Genomic DNA, 20,597 nt, shown 5'->3' on the forward strand with positions numbered 1-20,597 from the left:
TAAGGTCACAATTTGATTAGATTCTCGATTTTTATTCTAAGGTCACAATTTGATTCGATTCTCGATTTTTACATTTTTTTAAGCACAAAAAATGCTATGCCTTTTTTAGACTAGACTTTTATGAAATAAAAAAATAATATCTGACCATGAACCCGGAGATGCCCTGCCATGTTAGTCGTGCTGCCAGTGGAAAAATAAGGTACACACACATACCTGATAAAACAAAACTCCCTGTCAGATGAACATTTCTGTCAGTACTTTGCACCTAAAAAAACACGCTTTTATTACCGTCAGACGAGATTGTGAGACTATACCCCAATAAGTCATGTTTAAATCAACCTGATCTCACAAATTTCCATGAAATAATTACGCATTTGTTTTGCTCAGTTTTGCGTGACATTGCCACGTATTTCCACCATTTTATGTGCCCCTGCCACAACTTTCTTTTCCATGACAGTTTCACGTATTGGTTACTCAACTGTTTTTCCTATTTTTAAACAATTATCGCTTCAGTTTTAGGGGTAAGATTTGCTGTTTGCATTAGGATGTCACTTAAGGTATTGGTTTATACAATTTTTCGTATGCATTTTTAAACCATTGTCGCCTGACGTTAGGGTTAGAGTTGGGTTTGGGTAAGGATGTCATTTTATGTAACAGAAAGTTGTTTTAACCCCAAACTGAAGCGACAATTGTAAGACAATAGGAAAAACAGTTGAGTAACCAATACATGATACTGTCACGGAAAAGAAAGTCATGGCAGGGGCACGTAAAATGGTGGAAATACGTAACAATGTCATGCAAAACTGAGCAAAATAATGCGTAACTATTTCACATATTTGGTTTAAATGCTGTTTTAACTCTTAAGCAACTGAAATAAGTTGTTGTGAAACATCTCAGTTCAGAGAAACGTCCTGGCACAGACGCCGTTCTGCTGTGCACGCGTGCATGGCCTGTTCTGATTTAGTTTAGCTGAAGGCAAGGGGCGCTTGCTGTGTTTTTGTTTCCCATGTAAAGAGCAGCTCTCGTGGTGTCTCCTGCATCTGCCATGCTATCTTTTGACTGGCTGTAGCTAGCTAAGTTAGAAGAGGTCGACTCGCAGCACTCAACAGGTTTTTTTTTCCGCTTGGCAAACCGACCAATTTTTTTATTCGAACTTCCGGGTTGTGATTTAATTTCAAAATCGTGACACCCTTAACAAGTACATATCGACATTGTTGCCTGTTCAGTTGAGTAAATGTCAGAAAATAAACTTTCTGGGTTGTGATCACAGGAAATTAAAAAAACTAAATTTGCAATTGGCATAAAGAAAACAAAGCCTCCACCAGTTAAATTCTTATTTATGTCGGAATGTCTTAAAATCCATGTTAGGGTTAGGTTCTAACGAATATGTTTTCTGAATTTGCTACACCAAAAATAAAGGTGTTATTAACCCCCCAAACAAATTTGAATGATAAATTCAATAATTCAGTAATATATAGTTCACAATTTGTAAAAACAACATCAAACAGCACACGTCAACAAAGACTGATGAACGGATCTGCCGATAGCAAAAAACCCAAGTATTGAAAGCCATTAAGTTCATAATTTGCATGGTTTTAATTCCTGTATTAATGTTAAAACGCTATTTTCATAACGCTGCCAGCTATTAAATTAGGGCCACCAGGCTCTATGTTAACGCCCTATGCAGACTTTTGTGCCCACTTATATAACCCCTTCTTTTCTGGGTTTACATAGACAACATGCTCTTAGTGTCATTGTCCTGCATTCATGTCATAGTTTTTGCTGCTTGTGGCAGGAGCATGACAGCCCCAAGTGTTTTGTGTGGTAGCACATAGCCTTTTTTATGCTGTGTGCTTCCCTGTCTCATCTCCTGACACCGTGCCCTTGTTAATTATCCTATGTTTCTTTCAAGTTACCTGTTGCCCTCTTGATTTACTCCCTTATTCAATGCCACGTCCACCAGGTTTATCCCCCAGGCACCATCACCATCCTGCTCATTTGTCTGGTCCCCTGTTTCAGTCTCCATTTCTTACTTTGACTCTTTCCCTGGTAGCCCTGGTTCGTCTCTGCCTGTGTCCTATCCTGCCCCTTATTAGCCCTGGAATCCTGTCCCATTTCTCGCCCTCACCCCCCAGCTCAAGGACTCCCTCCGCACCAGGACCGCCCTCCAGAACTTTCTTGTGCCCCCAAACCCCCTCGCATGGATGCTATTTTTGTTATGTAACCCCATTCCTGTTGATGTTTATTTTTTGTTTGCCATTGTGTTTATTTGTCATGTTTTCTTGGGTCTTGTCTATGTGTCAGTTTGTTGTGTGACGTGTCCCATGTTTCCCCTTGGGGTTGGGGGGTACTGTCATGGTCCTGCCTTTATATCATAGTTTTTGCTTTTTTTGTTAGAATCATCACAGGCCTATGTGTTTTGTGTGGAAGCACATGGCCTTTGTTTGTCCTGTGTGCTTCCCTGTCTCATCTCCTGAACCCGCCCCCTCGTCGCCTCGATTATTATCCTATTATTGTTTCTTTCAAGTCACCTGTTCCCCTCTTGATTTGCTCCCTTATTTAATGCCTTTGTCGTTCATTTTAATATCTAATTAGGGTTAGATACTGAAATAAAATATACTACATTGTACATTACAACAATTGGTGTCCCTTAAAGGTGACAGAGAATGAAAAAACATTTTTACCTTTAAAATAACCTTAGTTAAATAAACTTTTTTACCTTAGTTGAATAACGCTAGTCTACCCGCATTCACAAAGATACGAAAAGTGCTAGACATTCTAAACATCTCCATTTCATAGAAATTCCTTCAACGGGAAGTAAATTGCAGCGAGTTGCATTCTGAGGTGTGCTCTTCTATCTGTAAAATTTTGGTCTGTTCTAGTTCTGAAGCTATGAATGCTTCTGAATGCATGTCACATCACTGAACAAGGATAAATACCCCGTTCAATCATTCTATGTCACCTTTAAACTGTCCCTTAATTTCCTTTGCTGAAGTTGGCAACCCTAGATTGCATTGATACGGAACTTTTACCTTTCAAGTTCAAATGAAGTAGCTTGAAAAGCAAAATAAAAGAAGGTTGGGAAAATGCAGTTTGGAGTCGGATCACTAAAGAGAGATTAATATTACACCAAAAACGCCAAACTTGTAATTTCAAATAATGAAATAATTAACATAATAAATAGATAATGTAAGAAAATACTTATGATGTAATGTGCACATGATACTGTTTACTGTTAATATTCTTTTCCATTTGTTAAACTCCATTTGTACGGTTTCCATTTGTAAACCGTACATCTTCATGTACACAAGGTGAAACCTGACGTGACATTTGATTGTAGTCACCGGTTGCGTCTATATTGTTAAGGGCAAAGTCTTGCATTTTGTTTAATAAATTATGTCCACTGTGTTTAGAAACAATTCTCTGAAATGACTTTACACAGACTTTCATTTGTATTTCTTTGTTATTGTCATGAATGTGAACATGGACATTGACAGATTCTTAACAGGTTTAGTGAGTTTAAATATTATACCATTGATTTTGGAGACTTTTCATTTAGATCAGCGCATATGTACTTTTTATATTTATTGTAAGCATTTCAGCATATGTAAAAACCTGGTTAAGTGTTTAGTTAAAGCAAAGTAACCTTTGTTCATTCATGTGTGGTAAGCCTCCAGCAGTGGAACCCGTCTCCACCGAGGTTATGTGGAGGAGGCGGCTCCAGAGGACACACCACCTGAAACAACACATATAGTCTTTGTGGTGCATGGGATTGGCCAAAAGATGGATCAGGGGCGCATCATTCGAAATACAAGCATGTAAGTCCACCAGTCACACAGAATCTGCACAAACCATCTAGACTGAAAAATTATGCATATCATTAATGGTTAGGATGCGTGATGCTGCTCGTAAGATGGAGGAGAAGCACTTTTCTGACCGAACAAATGAACATGTTGAGTTCCTTCCTGTGGAATGGAGATCTAAACTGACTCTTGATGGAGGTATTGTCTATGGGCAAATATTGTAAAAAAAAAGTACATTATGTATTAAAACGTCTGTCAGGATTAATTAATGTTCAAGTTAATCTGTGATTAAATGTAATTTTTTAGACACTGTGGACTCCATTACTCCTGATAAAGTGAGAGGTTTGAGAGACATGCTAAACAGCAGTGCAATGGACATCATGTACTACACAAGCCCCTTGTACAGGGATGAGGTGAGATGTATGCATCCTTCATTGAGGAAGTATTTACATAATGCATTGCAACAAAGATACTGAATATTACAAGATTGAGCTTGCTCCTGAATGTCGTGCATAATTTGCATAAAGTAAAAAAATTCTCAACTTTGTTGCGTAACTGGACATGCCCCATCCAGTCGGCAACGGTTACTGTAGCCAGAAGTCGCACAAACTTTACTGCAGCTTTACTGTGCAAATGGATGGCGTATGATATCAAAGCATCGCGAGAGCAGACTGCTCCTCATGTTTTCTAATCGCTCTTGCGGTACTTTAAATTTTTATGTGGCTCGATCTGCAGTCAGATGGCGGGAGCGCAGAGATGCGGAAATATGCGGTAGTTCGAACTTGCAAGTTCAGAGTCGGAAGAACGATCTCCCGAGGGCGGGAGGACGCAAGTCCGGTTATATTGCAGTACTTCAGGTCATCATTCAATCTAACCAATACGTGGCAACTTTGTTGCGTGACTGGACATGCCCCATCCAGTCAGCAACGATTACTGTAGCTGGAAGTCGCACAAACTTCTATTGAAATCAATGAGATTGCGTCACTCTGCTAGTGCTAGTCTGAATGCAGCTTTACTGTGCAAATGGATGGCGTATGATATCAGGGCATCGCCAGAGCAGACTGCTCCTCATGCTTTCTAATCGCTCTTCCGGTACTTTTATTTTTTTTGCGGCTCGATCTGCAGTCAGATGGCGGGGGCGCAGAGATGCTGGAATATTTTGCTTCATCTCGTTTTGGTCAACGAAAATAAAGAGAAATTTTAGTTTTGTTTTTATTCATCAACTATATTGCATTATACATTTAATTATAGTCATTGTCACATGACCAGCATTTACGTTGCATCTCGTCTCATTTTTGACACATGATAAAGGTTTTTTGAGGACGATATTTAGTCATACATTTCGTTCACAAAAGCAACACTAATACCAAGTACGCCAAGTTCGGACTTGCATCCTTGGTAGTTCGAACTTGCAATTTCAGAGTCGAAAGAATGATCTCCCGAGGGCGGGAGGACGCAAGTCCGGTTAAATTGCAGTACTTCAGGTCATCATTCAAGCTAACCAATATGTGGCTATTCTTATTTTAATGTATCTTTAACAAAATATATAAAATGTGAAATTCATATTGAAAATATGAATATGTGATTCAGGCAAAGGCCCGGGGTGGGTTATCTGGAAAACCGGGAGAATTCCCGGTGGGCCGCTTAAGTTTTGGGACTGTCAAGTTATTTTTTTCATTTGTCACGTTATTGAGTCTATCTTCTCTTAAATAACATTACACACGTTCCGCATTTTGACACCACAGCACGCAGCCTCTGCATGGGTTGTACCATGTGAGGGAGTTCTCCCCTTCCCTCCAATAGAGCTGGTTGGGTCCATAGCCCGTCTTTTCCAAAACTTTTCTCAGGTATGCTACTGCTGGCGCCTACCAATAGCTGGGCCAGCCCTACTGTAACCGTACGTGTTAGGGAGGATGGGTGGGAGGAAGAGGCCATAAGGGGCTGAAAAAGGCATTGGAGGAGGATGCTAGCAAATGTGCCAAGCTTAAAGATTTATTTTCAAGAGGACAAACACAAGTGGCAACAGGTAAAGAGAGATATGCCTATGATTAGCACTAGCAATGTAATTATTCAGCTAATACCGTTGTCAACCTATTCACAAGCAAAATATAATATAACATTTTATTAAAAGCCTTACATGGCCAATACATGGCGATTCATAGACTTAATTTAATATTGATAACAAAACTCAAGCTTGATCTGTATATGCAGTAAAATTACTATGTATTGTTATTTTATTTTTATTACTAATTATTTTTTGTAGTGAATAAGTTAATTATTACGTAATTTTTATTTAACCTTTACATTGTTTGTTGAACCATAGTATTAATTAAAACTATACACAATAGTAAGAGCTGAACGGTTGCTTCATTTATCCAATTTGGAAAAAATGCTGATTTGGAATTACACCATGGAAAAAGTGGGACGGTCTTGGGTCTGAAACTCCCGGGCCGAAAAGGGGCCCCACTCCGGCCCAGTTCAGGCAACATGTGCATATGCTGATAAGCTTTAATGTATTTATTATGAAATGAAGTATGATATAAAACACAACCATTTATTTTAATACTACAAAAGGTTTGTACAACATGAAATAAACACATGAAAAGGTAACACTCTATTTCGATACACTAACGACAGTTAGTTGACGTATAGTTGCAAAATATTGAAAGTTAGCTGACATGTAGTTGCAAAGTTATTTATAGTTAGTAGAATGTCTAAAGTGGACTATCAAAATAAAGTGTAACCATGAAGGGTAACTTTAACATCAGTTAAAACTATAATAACAAACAAATAACAGGCTTAATATGAATAATATAGAGAAATAAATTAATTGATGAGACAAAAAAAATGCTAATAGATAATACAGTGGGCAAAATACGTATTTGAAAACCTGCTATTTTGCAAGTTCTTCCACTAAGAAATCATGGAGGGGTCTGAAATTGTCATAGGTGCATGTCCACTGTGAGAGACATAATCTAAAAAAAAATCCAGAAATCACAATGTATGATTTTAAACTATTTATTTGTATGATACAGCTGCAAATAAGTATTTGAACACCTGTCTATCAGCTAGAATTCTGACCCTCAAAGACCTGTTAGTCTGCGTTTAAAGTTTTCACCTGCACTCTATTTATTATCCTAAATTTGATGCACCTGTTCGAGGTCGTTAGCTGCATAAAGACACCTGTCCACCCCATACAATCAGTAAGAATTCAACTACTAACATGGCCAAGACCAAAGAGCTGTCCAAAGACACTAGAGACAAAATTGCCCACCTCCACAAGGCTGGAAAAGGCCACGGGAAATTGCCAAGCAGCTTGGTGAAAAAAGGTCCACTGTTGGAGCAATCATTAGAAAATGGAAGAAGCTAAACATGACTGTCAATCTCCCTCGGACTGGGGATCCATGCAAGATCTCAACTCGTGGGGTCTCAATGATCCTAAGAAAGGTGAGAAGTCAGCCCAGAACTACACGGGAGGAGATGGTCAATGACCTGAAAAGAGCTGGGACCACCGTTTCCAAGGTTACTGTTGGTAATACACTAAGACGTCATGGTTTGAAATCATGCATGGCACGGAAGGTTCCCCCTGCTTAAACCAGCACAGGGCGACTGCACTGTATTAAATGACCGGGGCCATGTATTGCAAGATTTTGGGGAACAACCTCCTTCCCTCAGTTAGAGCATTGAAGATGGGTGGAGGCTGGGTCTTCCAACATGACAATGACCCGAAGCACACAGCCAGGATAACCAAGGAGTGGCTCTGTAAGAAGCATATCAAGGTCCCAATAGAGAATCTTTGGAGGGAGCTCAAACTCTGTGTTTCTCAGTGACAGGCCAGAAACCTGACTGATCTAGAGAAGATCTGTGTGGAGGAGTGGGCCAAAATCCCTCCTGCAGTGTGCAAACTTGGTGAAAAACTACAGAAAATGTTTGACCTCTGTAATTGCAAACACAGGCTACTGTACCAAATATTAACATTGATTTTCTCAGGTGTTCAAATACTTATTTGCAGCTGTATCGTACAAATAAATAGTAAAAAAATCAGACATTGTGATTTCTGGATTTTTTTTAGATTATGTCTCTCACAATGGACATGCACCTACGATGACAAATTTCAGACCCCTCCATGAAGTGGGAGAACTTGCAAAATAGCAGTGTGTTCAAATACATATTTCATCATGTTTGACCATCAGACAACGGAGGGCAGAGCAGCTGCACTGAGACAGTGGCAAATTTCAGTTGGACTTGCCGAAATGAGGCTGCCCTTGGCAGTGTACATGCCGCTGACCACCTGCTGATTCACTGGAACTCACATATCCAAAAGGAAATTTTAATATAGGCGCTATCTTTACTAACTGACCACATATTTGAAGTTTATTCATCTATATTCTCTACTAAACAGCTCTTAAAACTACATTTTATGACACAGAAAGAGTAATATTTTGAATAATGTGAAGGTTTTTTGCTACATTGCTGTTGATGGGAAATGCATTCTTGGAAACATGGCTGTCATACCTCCTGATGCATCCTCGATAAAATGGGCGGATCTGTAGAGTTATGCACTGTCACTTTAAGTATCAGTGTTGATGTTTATGTCACTGGGTGGCGACCCCTGTTGGTGAAAGGGGTTATGTAAATAAACCAGTCTAGTGTTGGCACTCATACAAGCTGCATGTGTAATTATTACGACACGCTACATGGTGTCAGAAGCGTCTGATAATGGCTCAAGGACTCCGTCGTATCGACCCACTACTGTTTGATGACAACATTGCCGACAACTGGACAATCTACTGCAACGCAGGACTGTCGGATAAATCCAAGAAAGTTCAAGCCTACACGCTGCTGAACCTTGCCGGCCCGGAGGCTGTTGAAAAGTCAGAATCATTTGTTTATGCAGAGGGGGAAAGTCAGGAAGACCCGGAGACGCTACTGGTAAAGTTTGCTGAATTATGCTTGCCAGCGAAAAACGTCATTATGGACAGGCATGCTTTCAACACCGCTAGCCAGGGAACCGGTGGGTAGTTTCAAACGTATGTCGCTACTTTAAAAATACTGGCGAAGAAATGCGATTTCGGCGCACTCCGTGATGAATTAATCAGGGATCGTATCGTCTGCGGGATACAGAGTGACATCCTCCGCAAACAACTATTACGTGAAAAGAAGCTCACTTTTGAACTGGCAATTAGCATGCTCTATGAACAGTCAGAGAAAAGCTCTAAGGAACTTCATAAGGAAGCTGAAGTATGCACAATTCAGAAGGCTCGCTGTGGCAATTGTAATGGCCAACACTCACCTGTCCGCAGCAAATGTTTTGCTTTTAATAAGATATGCAACAACTGTGGAAAACCTAATCTCTTTGCTAGATGTTGTCGCTCTGCACCAGCGCAGGCCACAGCTCGCCCCACAGCCTGCACTCTATACAGAAGAAGAGAAATAGGTAAAGTAAATGAGTTTACCATTGAACCAGATGAACAAATTGTTGACACTTTTTACTGTGACACAATACTCACGCCCGCACAGAAGGGGGAAATCTTTGCCTCGCTCGCAATGAGGAACGGAAATGGACAACTTAAAGTAAAAGTGGACACTGGTGCCAAATGTAATGTGCTGCCCAGCAAAATGCTGCATTCAGTGGACCACACTGTGCATGTGGATTCAAATGAAAAGGTCAATCTAGTGGCTTATGGAGGTGAGACAATCAAAACAGATAGCACTGTAACACTACATTGTACACAGGGACAGTTCAAGTTTCATGTGATCAACAGGGATGTAAAACCCATACTGGGACTACAAGACAGTATTGCTATTGGTCTCATACAGCTCGGACCTGACGTCCACATGATACAACAAGAAGCTCCAGAACTACTGGTGTACAAGGACCTTTTTGACACCAATGTCATAGGTAAATTGCCTGTAACATATCATATGAGACTAGATGACACTGTTGTCCCCACGATATGTGCCCCCCGCAGGATCCCCGTTGCCATGAAAGAGAAGGTTAAGGCGGAGCTGGACCGAATGACCGCCATTGGTGTCATTACACCAGAAAATGACGCAACAGACTGGGTGTCTGCCATGGTTGCAGCAAAGAAAAAAGACGGAACAGTGCGACTTTGCATCGACCCAGTGCATCTGAACAGGGCCCTCCTCAGACCCCGTCATCCGCTCAAGTCAATTGACCAAATCATTGCAGACATGCCCGGTGCAAAAATATTTAGCATCCTAGACGCCAAATGTGGGTTTTGGCAAATACCCCTTGACCGCGCCTCCTCCAAGCTCACCACATTCATGTCACCTCATGGCTGATATAGATTCCTAAGAATGCCATACGGCATATGCCGTGAGGTCTTTCAGAACGCGATGGAGCAGCTATTTGCTGGACAACCTTGCGAGATTGTGGTCGATGACATCCTAATATGGGGACGTATGTTACAAGAACATGATAAACCCCTAACACAGGTTTCAAACAGGATCCGTGCCATCAACCTAAAGCTCAATCCTGACAAGTGCAAATTCAGAGTCAACTGTTTACACTATGTAGGCCACCTGTTAACCGCTGATGGTGTTAAACCAGATCCTGAAAAGATCAAAGCTGTCTGCGAGATGGAGAAACCACAGGATAAACAGGCTCTACAGCAGTTTCTGGGAATGACAAACTACCTATCCAAATTTATTTCCCAGTATAGTCACATGACTGGCCCCCTGAGACAGCTGATACACCACGATGTGGAGTGGCACTGGCATGATGCCCACGATGCGGCGTTCAGCAAACTGAAGCAGGCACTGACTAATCCTCCTGTGCTGCAATTTTTCGACACATCAAAGCCTGTGGTCATATCAGCAGACGCCTCGCAACATGGTCTTGGGGCGGTGTGCCTCCAAAACGGGAGGCCTGTGGCTTTCGCATCACGTGCCCTCACACCAACTGAGTCCAGGTATGCTCAGATCGAAAAAGAAATGTTAGCACTGGTGTTTGCAGCTAAAACATTTCATGATTATATCTATGGCCGCCCTGTTACTGCTGAAACGGATCATCAGCCCCTGATAAAGATCCTGAGGAAACCGCTGCACACTGCATCACCACGCCTGCAGGGTATGATGCTAAAATTGCAACGTTACGATTCGGATGTGTTATATAAGCGTGGCAAGGAACTGTTTGTTGCAGACGCATTGTCGCGTGCACACTTACCTGAGTCGGATCCCCCACTTACTGATGACTTACTGGAAGTGATGACTGTCCAGGTTCTCTCCTCACGTCGTACAGATGAATTACGGAATGCGATCAAAAGTGACATCACCTGCCAACTGCTCTCTGAAGTCATCAGGCAGGGCTGGCCCAGCACCTCCAAGGAGCTGCCGCAACAGTTGCGACCGTTCTTCTCCATGAAGGAAGAGTTGACGCTGGAGGATGGACTGCTCCTACAGGGGCAGAGGCTAGTAATACCTGCAGCACTGCAAAAGTTCTATGTTGGCCAGCTACATCAGGGCCATCCCGGGATTGAAGCCACCAAACGCAGAGCCCGAGAGACTATGTACTGGACCTCAATGTACACAGATATTGAAGGCGAGGTATCTCATTGTGCTGCATGCAATGCTTTGACAGCTCATCACACAAGGGAACCTATGCACCCCCATGACATCCCCACACTACCATGGTCATTTACTGCAGCTGACATGTTTGAGTAACTGAGAGACAGTTGGTGGTTACTCGAGCAGGCAGAGTTAGCCAACCCAATCAGCGTTATCGGGACTATGTCAGTACCTAGGCTGAAGAAATAAACTAAAATCAAGATATGGAAATTATAACTGTGTTCCTTCGTTAACTGAACTAACTTTATTTGCTCATACACTACCCTACTATTAAAGTTGTGTGTCACCTTTTGTTCTGTGGTAGGTGGCATGGACAGATAATTCAGTAGGTGTTTTTGTTTTGGTTTTGTTATGTGATGCCTATGAAAAGTGTTATGTGGGCTGTGTTAAGTTGAACTATATCTCATCTGAAAGAAAGAGGATGTAGAGTTATGCACTGTCACTTTAAGTATCAGTGTTGATGTTTATGTCACTGGGTGGCGACCCCTGTTGGTGAAAGGGGTTATGTAAATAAACCAGTCTTGTGTTGACACTCATACGAGCTGCATGTGTAATTATTACGACACGCTACAGGATCAATGAAAAATTTAGGGATGTTATGTGAAATTGGCTAAATGCCAACTTGGAATTGGAACGGTAATTGGGCCTTGTAGATCAGGGATGGGCAACTTCGGTCCTGGAGGGCCGGTGTCCTGCAGAGTTTATCTCCAACCATAACTGAACACACCTGAAGCAGCAAATTAAGGTCTTACTAGGCATACTGGAAACCTTTAGGCAGGTGTGCTTAGGCAAGTTGGAGCTAAACCCCTGCAGGACACCGGCCCTCCAGGACCGAAGTTGCCCATCCCTGATGTAGATGGTAGGTAGCTCTCTAGATTTTAGAACAGAAGTATTATGTAAAATTAATCAAAGTGATGCCTTATACAGTATGAACACACTTATTCTTTCTCTTTTTGTTCTACAAAGACAAATAAACAAGGTGTTGTTTCACACTTTTTGCTCCTTTTTCCTCAGATAACACGAGGTCTGACCAAAGAAATGAACCGACTCTACACACTCTTCTGTGAGCGCAACCCAGAATTTGCAGAGAAAGGAAAAGTGTCCATCGTTTCTCATTCACTTGGCTGTGTCATCACTTTTGATATCATGACAGGGTGGGACCCTGTACGCTTTGTTTCTGAAGTGGTGCCAGATTTCATTGAGACCGATACAAGCAGACATGGCTATGAGCGACAGCTGTTGGAAGAACTTCGACTTACACGCTTAAGGTTTGCATAAATAATATTACAGTTTTTCTTGATTGCTGTTACGACCCTTCTTTTGACTCTTTAACGTCTAAGGAATTATTGAAGGGGAACATTTTAAAACAGTTCAGACACGTCACCAATAGTCACTATTAAAGGTTGAAAATTAACAAGAGACACAAAAAGCAAGAATTCAAAAATAAATTTAATTTAATGTATGTAAGGGAATAAGTTGGATACAAAAAGTAAGAATTTATAAATACCCAAATGAAGATTAACCGAGGGAACAGCAGGATTGTGCCAAACAAAAGAAAATAACAAAAACCAAAAAGAGCTGATTAAACCGAAAACCCGTCTAATCCTAAACTTAAAAGAAAATAATAAAATAAAAATCTTCAACGTCCGTGACGTTGTAAACTTAACTATTCTGAACTAACCAAACAAAAACATACAGAGGGCCACAAATCCCTAACCTAACTTAAACGTAAATAACAAAAGTACATGTGTGCAAAACTTTTAAACGTATTAATCCTTAAGTGGCGCTGTCCCGCTCACGGGACACCTAAGTTTACGTCAATATTTTCCATATATATTTGATGTATATCACAACAAACTATATATTGTTGGAAAGGTCTAAGCCTCTAGAATACATATATCAACAGTGTTTTATAAAATAAATTATGTAGGGAGAGTAATTGATTCGATTTTAAGTGCGCCTCAAAACTGATAAATGTCACTGTCCCGTCAGCGGGACGTCAATATTTACTTCAGTGTTTTGCATGTGAATTCTTATCCAATCATGACAAACTATATATCATTTGAAAGCTCTAAGAGTGTAGATTTCATTTATTATCACTATTTTTGTAAAGGAATGAGATAGTGAGAGCTATTTTCTAAAATGCCACGGGTATACAGGTGGGCTCACGTTGTTGTTATATATTTGTAACACTAATACCCTGTTCCAAACCTAAACAATCATGACAAACTATATATCACTGGAAAGCTCTAAGAGTGTAGTTTTCATATTGCATCACCATTTAAAATAATGATGTAGTGAGAGTCAGTTTCTAAAATGTCACTCTGCCACATTTGGACTCAATTTGTTTTTGCATATGTATAGCACTAATACCCTGTTCTAAACCTAAACAATCTTGACAAACTATATATTGTTGGAAAGCTCTAGGTGTGTAGTTTTCATATTTCATTGCCATTTTGGGAGAATTATGACTTAATGAGAGTCAGTTTCTAAAATGTCACGGGGCCACAGGTAGGCCTAATTTGTTTTTACGTATTTATAAGACTAAAACCTTACTCTAAACCTAAAAAATCATGACAAACTATATATCACTGGAAAGCTCTCAGAATGTAGTTTTCATATTTCAAGGTCATTTGATGATAGAAATAACGTAGTGACAGTTTTTAGTTACATGACCCCACCCCTCATAGGAATGCATATTAATTTTATATATTCATAATTCTAATATCATATAATAAATCTTCAAAAATGTTGACAAACTATATATTGTTGGAAAGCTCTAAGAATGTAGTTTTCATATTTCAAAACATTTTTGCAGTAATAATAATGCAGTGATAGTAATTGAATAATTTGTGACAAGTGTATGCTGCAAACCGTTGACACCTAGTGGCCGTTGTTGGCAAAACCCCTAAAAGTGTGACACACACCTCATTTTTTGTGATTTTAACTTGAAATTTGGATCAGAACTACTTGAGACTTATGGCTTCATGTTTGCATTATTATTTTTGTGAAATATTTACATTTTTATAATTTTATTTATAAAAATAATATGTTATGGAATTATTTTTATTTATTCAAACAAATGTAAACTGCTATAACAATTTAATATGTTCACCTCCTTTCACCTCTGTGAAAACCCCAAAGTGTCTTCTTTAAATCAAGACCAAGATTAGGCTTCTAGACCAAAAAATGCCAGAGTTATATTAATTTGAAGATGTATATCACAATTTCACCCCCCCACTCTAAAGGTATTTGCACCACTTAAGGGGTTAAAGATGTTTTCATCCCATCTTCAGAGTTTGTTTTTAATTAATTACTTTTTTAAAACCATGTGTGAATATGTGTATATTATACAATGAATCTTATGTCTGCATTGACAAAAATAAAGTATTATTTTAGAATTTAGGTGAAGTGGCAGTGTGTATTTTATGGCAAATATAGATTGATATAAACGTTTGTTTTGTCAAAAGTTTCTTATAGACATTCAAGAAACAAATATTTTAGTTGTATCTGGTTAAACTTAAAAGACGCTGCAGCCGGTCTGGGAGAGACACTTTTTGCTTTGTCATTTGATTGTGACCTGTTTGTTTCTGTTTTGTGATTAAGTTTAAATATGTGTGACCCGTGTTACGACTCAGATGGGTTAGGTAAGCCCACCACGTACATTTGCACACATGTAGGATACTTTTGTTATTTACATTAGGTTAGGGATTTGTGCCACTCTGTATGTTTTTGTTTGGTTAGTTCAGAATAGTTTAGTTTACGACGTCACAGACGTTGAAGATTTTTCTGTTTAGGATTAGACGGGTTTTCGGTTTAGTCGACTCTTTTTGTTTTTGTTATTTTCTTTTGTTTGGCACAATCCTGCTGTTCCTTCTGTTAGTCTTCATTTGGGTATTTATAAATTCTTACTTTTTGTGTCCAATTTATTCCCTTACATACATTAAATTACATTTATTTTTGAATTCTCACTTTTTGTGTCTCTTGTTAATTTTCAACCTTTAATAGTGACTATTGGTGACGTGTCTGAACTGTTTTAAAATGTTCCCCTTCAATAATTCCTTAGACGTTAAAGAGTCAAAAGAAGGGTCGTAACATATTGGGGGCTCGTCCGGGATACAATTTAATTAATATCTAAATATGAAATTAATGGTTCCGACATAAAATTTATTAAAAAAAAAGTTCATGATTTTTGTCTCTGGTATGACTATATGGTTGAGAATTGATCCGTGCGGTTTTTCAGCGTCGAAAGGATGGTTCTGTTTAGTTTGGAAAAGTTTCTAGAAAATCCCTCGCTAGAACAATTTGAGGAAGGAGGAAGGAGGCTTTGGTCCTGATAGCAGGATATTTTCAAATTCCTGTAAATAAGCAGTCTCTTAACACTCTGGGGTTGACTGTGGCACGGGCGCCGCAAACTCTTTTATGTTTCAATCACTCTCTTAAATTACTCTGCTGATTTTTGACATACAGATATGATTTATACATCATTTAAAACATTAAAGTGTCTAGTTTTTTTCTGTCGACTCCCAATAAAAAGAGAATGTGTTGCTTTTCGCAAAATTAAGAAAATAAACATGATGCGCGTTTTGTTCTCTCTCCCTCAGTGAAGTCCTTTCAGAAACGCGTCAGAAAAATAAACTGTACTTAACGAATACTTGTCATAAAAACAAAATATAAATGTCTACATAATGCTTGGAATGTCTCCTTTTAAATGATGTAAGTGAGATTGAAAACAAATATTGTCATTCTGTGTAAACTGTATGAGAAGGAGGAGAAGTACCTTATTTCTCCAGTTACCTCATTATCTGTAATGAGATGAGATCGCCACACCCCCGCACCATTGAAGTGAACGAGCAGAAACATCCATATGCATGACTCGTGCCTCCTGCAGTCAATGGATACGCAATCCACAATCCAGTCTCTCCATTCCTTGTTGTTCCATCCGATTGCACCAAACATGACATCTAAATCCTTATTTACTTGCGTATGTGTGTCAGTATCTCCAGACGCGAATGTTTTCTTTGTCTTCCGTCAGTTGATGCGACGGGAATGCACATACACAAACACGCGAGTCACGCGAGTTTTTGGTATTCTTATAAAATACGCGATTGCAAACAGTACAATCCTTATTTAGTTGCGTCTAAGCATATATCTCCGCACAGCAAGTTTATTAAACACAGGATCATTAGTGTGAGCACACATTCACTGCATTCATGATCAACACGTGAGGTAATGGCGGCGGCTGTAAACAAACATTGATAGGTTTATCACGCGTGTCCCTTGTTGTGTTGCTACTATAATGATTACAAAAACACCAATAAGAGTCCAGACAACGATAGGCAGTTGTTCTTTTGAGCTTTTTACTGCACAAAAGTAAACCTCTCGCTGGCCAACCAAACACAAACCCTGTGTTCACTTTACGATGGCCAAACAGTACCTTTACCATGATTAGGCTGCTATGGTTTTTAAAAGGTAACTTATACTTGTGAAATTAATAGAAAATATTTATATATAATATAATATATATATAATGTGTGTGTGTGTGTGTGTGTGTGTGTGTGTGTGTGTGTGTGTGTGTGTGTGTGTGTGTGTGTGTGTGTGTGTGTGTGTGTGTGTGTGTATTTACATTATAATGAAAAGTAAACCTTATCATGGTTTTACTACAGAGAAAGTTACATTCCTGTTGAACATCCCCACAAGGCTCATTATGTGGCTCATTATTCAACTCTTTTGTCTCTCAGCTGTCAATCACTGATTATTCAGGAGCTTTCCCACCTCCACGCATACAGCCTTTCCCAAGCAAAAGTGTCTTAGAAATTGTAAATCAATATCTTGCTTTATGTGAATGAGTAGGCCAAATGATTTTCACATAATTTTGAAGAAAAAACTCTAGACTACTAGATCCTGTTTTGAAAAGTCTTGGGAAAACATGTTTAGAATGAGTTTTGTGGAGTTATATCAGTGACTTAAAAATTTTGCTTTTTCAAAAACCACGCATAAACATTTTTCTCTCAAAAATACAAACATGTACATACATGTTGATTATATGATATTGTAGCCCAGTTTGTGATGAACACAGTGTTATGACACTTTTGCCATTAATATGATTTTAAGCAACTGAAAAAAGCACAAATGTCAGTGCATGTCAAAACTTCCCCAGGGCCCTAAAAACCCCTTAGACCCCAGAGGGTTAAGGAAGAGATCAAATCTGTGGTATATAATACGTTAATGGAAAAGAATGTACTTGTGTTGCCAGAAAGGGTAGCTATGTTTGGAGACAGTGTGGAGGGGCATATGCGACCAGTCACGGAAAGTAGGGACACAAGTCGGATCTGGGGCATTTTGTTATTCATAGATTCTGAAAGTTTCTAAGCTTTCTAACGATGTGTAACACATGGAAATCTGATAAGATTGGGAGAAGTTGTGGCCATTTGAATGTTACACATTCAAGAAAGAGAATGCTGAGAAATTTGAGAAAGAAAAAACTTAACACTTTCCTTTTTCCCTGGCTGGAGAGACAATAGGGCTAATTTACATCTCATTTAGCTAAGCCATACCCCCTGTAAAGCCGTTTTGATATGTTCTAGCATCATATGTAGTAATTTAGTCCGAATGAACAACATGCAAAAATAAACAGGACTTTTACCTTTGTGGGGATCACAAGTCGAATCCAGTCTGTTTCAGATGTGTGAATCATCCAATGATTTTTGTCCAAAAATGCATATAATCCGTGAAATATAGATATATAGTCTATTGTTTACATCAGATTTTGCATGAACTTCTGGTAATACAATATAATATACAATCTGAGGACTATTTACATTGTAACATGTAAGGGTATATCAGATTACAATCCGGTATTTACGTTCCGTTAAACACATGAACCCGCCTTCAAATTTTGTATTTAAAATAGGGAGGTAGTATAATAGATAACCAAAAACAGCACTGTCGAAAACGTGAAGTCCTTAAGGGATGTTATCAATCGCTCGCTCGTTGCTCCATCAGCCAATGACTTGAAAAATATTGATAGACAAAACATGTAGCCAATTATATAAAGAATTCAACAAACTCTGTGTAACTTATGAGTTTGACTTCATGCTGCGCTGCGAGAGCGGTACTTTGACGTCATCCGACTGCGGCGCCCCATAAAGTCAGTGACGCGGCTGACGTACGATGCGGCTGACTGTTATTTGTTCCGCCCCAGCTTCACTACAGTCACGTGACTTCACGCTCGAGCCGGAAGAGAAGACAATGCTGAATAAAGTCATAATTCTTGCTATTTTTGGACCCAACTGTATTTTCGATGCTTCAACACAATCTTACTGACCCACTGACGTCACATGGACTACTTTGAGGATGTTTTTATTACCTTTCTGGACATGGAAACCGTACATAGATTTTCATGAAGGGGACAGAAAGCTCTCGGACTAAATCTAACGTTAAAACATCTTAAACTGTGTTCCGAAGATGAACAGAGGTCTTCCGAGTTTAGAACGACATAAGGGTAAGTCATTAATTACATTATTTTCAGTTTTGGTCGAACTATCCTTATTCAGTAGTCACGCTGTTCCCTTTACACACAGACAATGATGCCCCCCGCTGCTCGCTAGAATCTCCGGAAAAACAAGCCTATTTCAACCTCAAAATGTACGCTTTTAAATATACCAAAACTGCTATCTCAAACATGGAGAGACTTCTTTGTGATCTCAACTAACAGATTCTGCAACAAAAGAAAAAACACACACAAAAAAAAACTTTGATTCTCATTTTCTCGAAACTTGTGCTGCCGACTTGTGTCCCTGGTTTCCGTGACGGGTCACATATGTTTGGTATGAGTGAGAATGAAGGTATGGAGGAGCTTATGCCTGCGGCGGAGGTGGAGACCGATGCTAGGGCTGGGCTGCCTCCATTTGAACCCTTCTCCCCTATGTCTATGTCCTCAAAAGGGAAACAAAGCTTAAGGTCCGGTTGGCCCGTTTGCAACTTGAATCATAGGAGAAGCTACAGACTCGGCAGGCGGAAATGGATTTGCGGTTGCAAATTCGCAAACTTGAGATTGAGGCAGAGAAACAGGTGAAGATGCGACAGCTGGAGCTTGACGGCATGCGAATTATGGGAGGCTCCGCTGCGCAACCTGATCTCCGTCGGGTTAGTCCCGCTGCCACTGTGGCCCGTGCTCCCTCTGTAGTAATGTCCACTCCCACTGTTGTCCCAGCGTCTGTTTCAGCTGCAGCAACCGAGTCATTCGGTGTTGGTAAAAATATTATATTAGTGCCACAGTTTCGTAAGACAGAGGTAGATTCCTACTTTAGTGCCTTTGAGCGCATTGCTATGTCTTTTCGTTGGCCAAAGGAATCTTGGGCTTTGTTACTGCAATGTCGTTTAATGGGTAAAGCATTGGAGGTTTTTTCCCCTCTGTCCTTAGAGGACAGTTTGAATTATGACGCTGTAAAATTAGCAAATTTTCGTGCCTACGTATTAGTACCAGAAGCCTATCGGCAGAAATTTAGAGGTCACAAAAAGCCCAGACATTTGTTGAATTTTCTATGTCTATTGAGCATAGAGTTTCTAATGCGTATCACCCCGAAAGCCAGGGTGCGCTTGAAAGGTTCCATCAGACCTTAAAGACCATGCTTCGAAAATTCTGTATGGAAACAAGTAAAGACTGGGATGAAGGAATCCCTTTAGTCTTGTTTGCTGTACGTGAGAGTGTGCAGGAATCTCTCGGTTTTAGTCCGGCCGAGATGGTTTTTGGTCATACTGTTAGGGGACCGCTAAAGGTTTTGAAAGATCAGATGACTGAGTGTAAAGCAGAGAAACGAACGAATGTCCTTGACTATGTTAATCGTTTCAGAGAAAGATTGCATAGTGCATGTTATTTGGCCCGTAAATCCTTGAAAAGTGCACAGTTGGGAATGAAGGAGCCATATGACAGACACGCTGTTGCGCGTTCTTTTCAGCCTGATGATAAAGTGCTGGTGTTATCACAGATACCAGGCTCTGCATTGTCTACTTGATACACAGGTCCGTACAGTATAATTAGGAAACTCAGTGATACAGATTATGTTATCCGCACACCTGAAAGAAGGCGAAAAACGCGAGTTTGCCATATTAACATGCGGTCGTGACGAATGTGATTCAGTTACGCCGGTTGCTGATTATATAGCTGTGTTAATAACATCTGAAATTGAATCTGTTGAAGAT

At 39.8% G+C, this 20,597-nt stretch overlaps 2 protein-coding genes across 3 annotated transcripts in view; both read left to right on the forward strand.

The window, feature by feature from the left end:
* ddhd1b (DDHD domain containing 1b) overlaps nucleotides 1–20,597 on the forward strand; it is a 336,751-nt gene that overhangs the window by 116,075 nt on the left and 200,079 nt on the right. For both annotated transcript variants that reach the window (XR_010531220.2, XM_065263706.1), the window contains exons 4-7: nucleotides 3,671–3,818; nucleotides 3,892–4,001; nucleotides 4,110–4,216; nucleotides 12,408–12,661. Coding sequence is in view for 1 of the 2 variants with exons in the window: in XM_065263706.1 (XP_065119778.1) it covers nucleotides 3,671–3,818; nucleotides 3,892–4,001; nucleotides 4,110–4,216; nucleotides 12,408–12,661 (619 nt within the window). In the remaining variant the exon portion in view is untranslated. The remainder of the gene's footprint in view (nucleotides 1–3,670; nucleotides 3,819–3,891; nucleotides 4,002–4,109; nucleotides 4,217–12,407; nucleotides 12,662–20,597) is intronic.
* Nucleotides 1–20,597, forward strand: part of LOC141279908 (uncharacterized) — a 192,843-nt gene that overhangs the window by 87,346 nt on the left and 84,900 nt on the right. The gene's annotated exons all lie outside the window — the stretch shown is intronic.

This window comes from Paramisgurnus dabryanus, chromosome 12 (assembly GCF_030506205.2).
Source record: "Paramisgurnus dabryanus chromosome 12, PD_genome_1.1, whole genome shotgun sequence".
Classification (NCBI taxonomy): Eukaryota; Metazoa; Chordata; class Actinopteri; order Cypriniformes; family Cobitidae; genus Paramisgurnus; species Paramisgurnus dabryanus.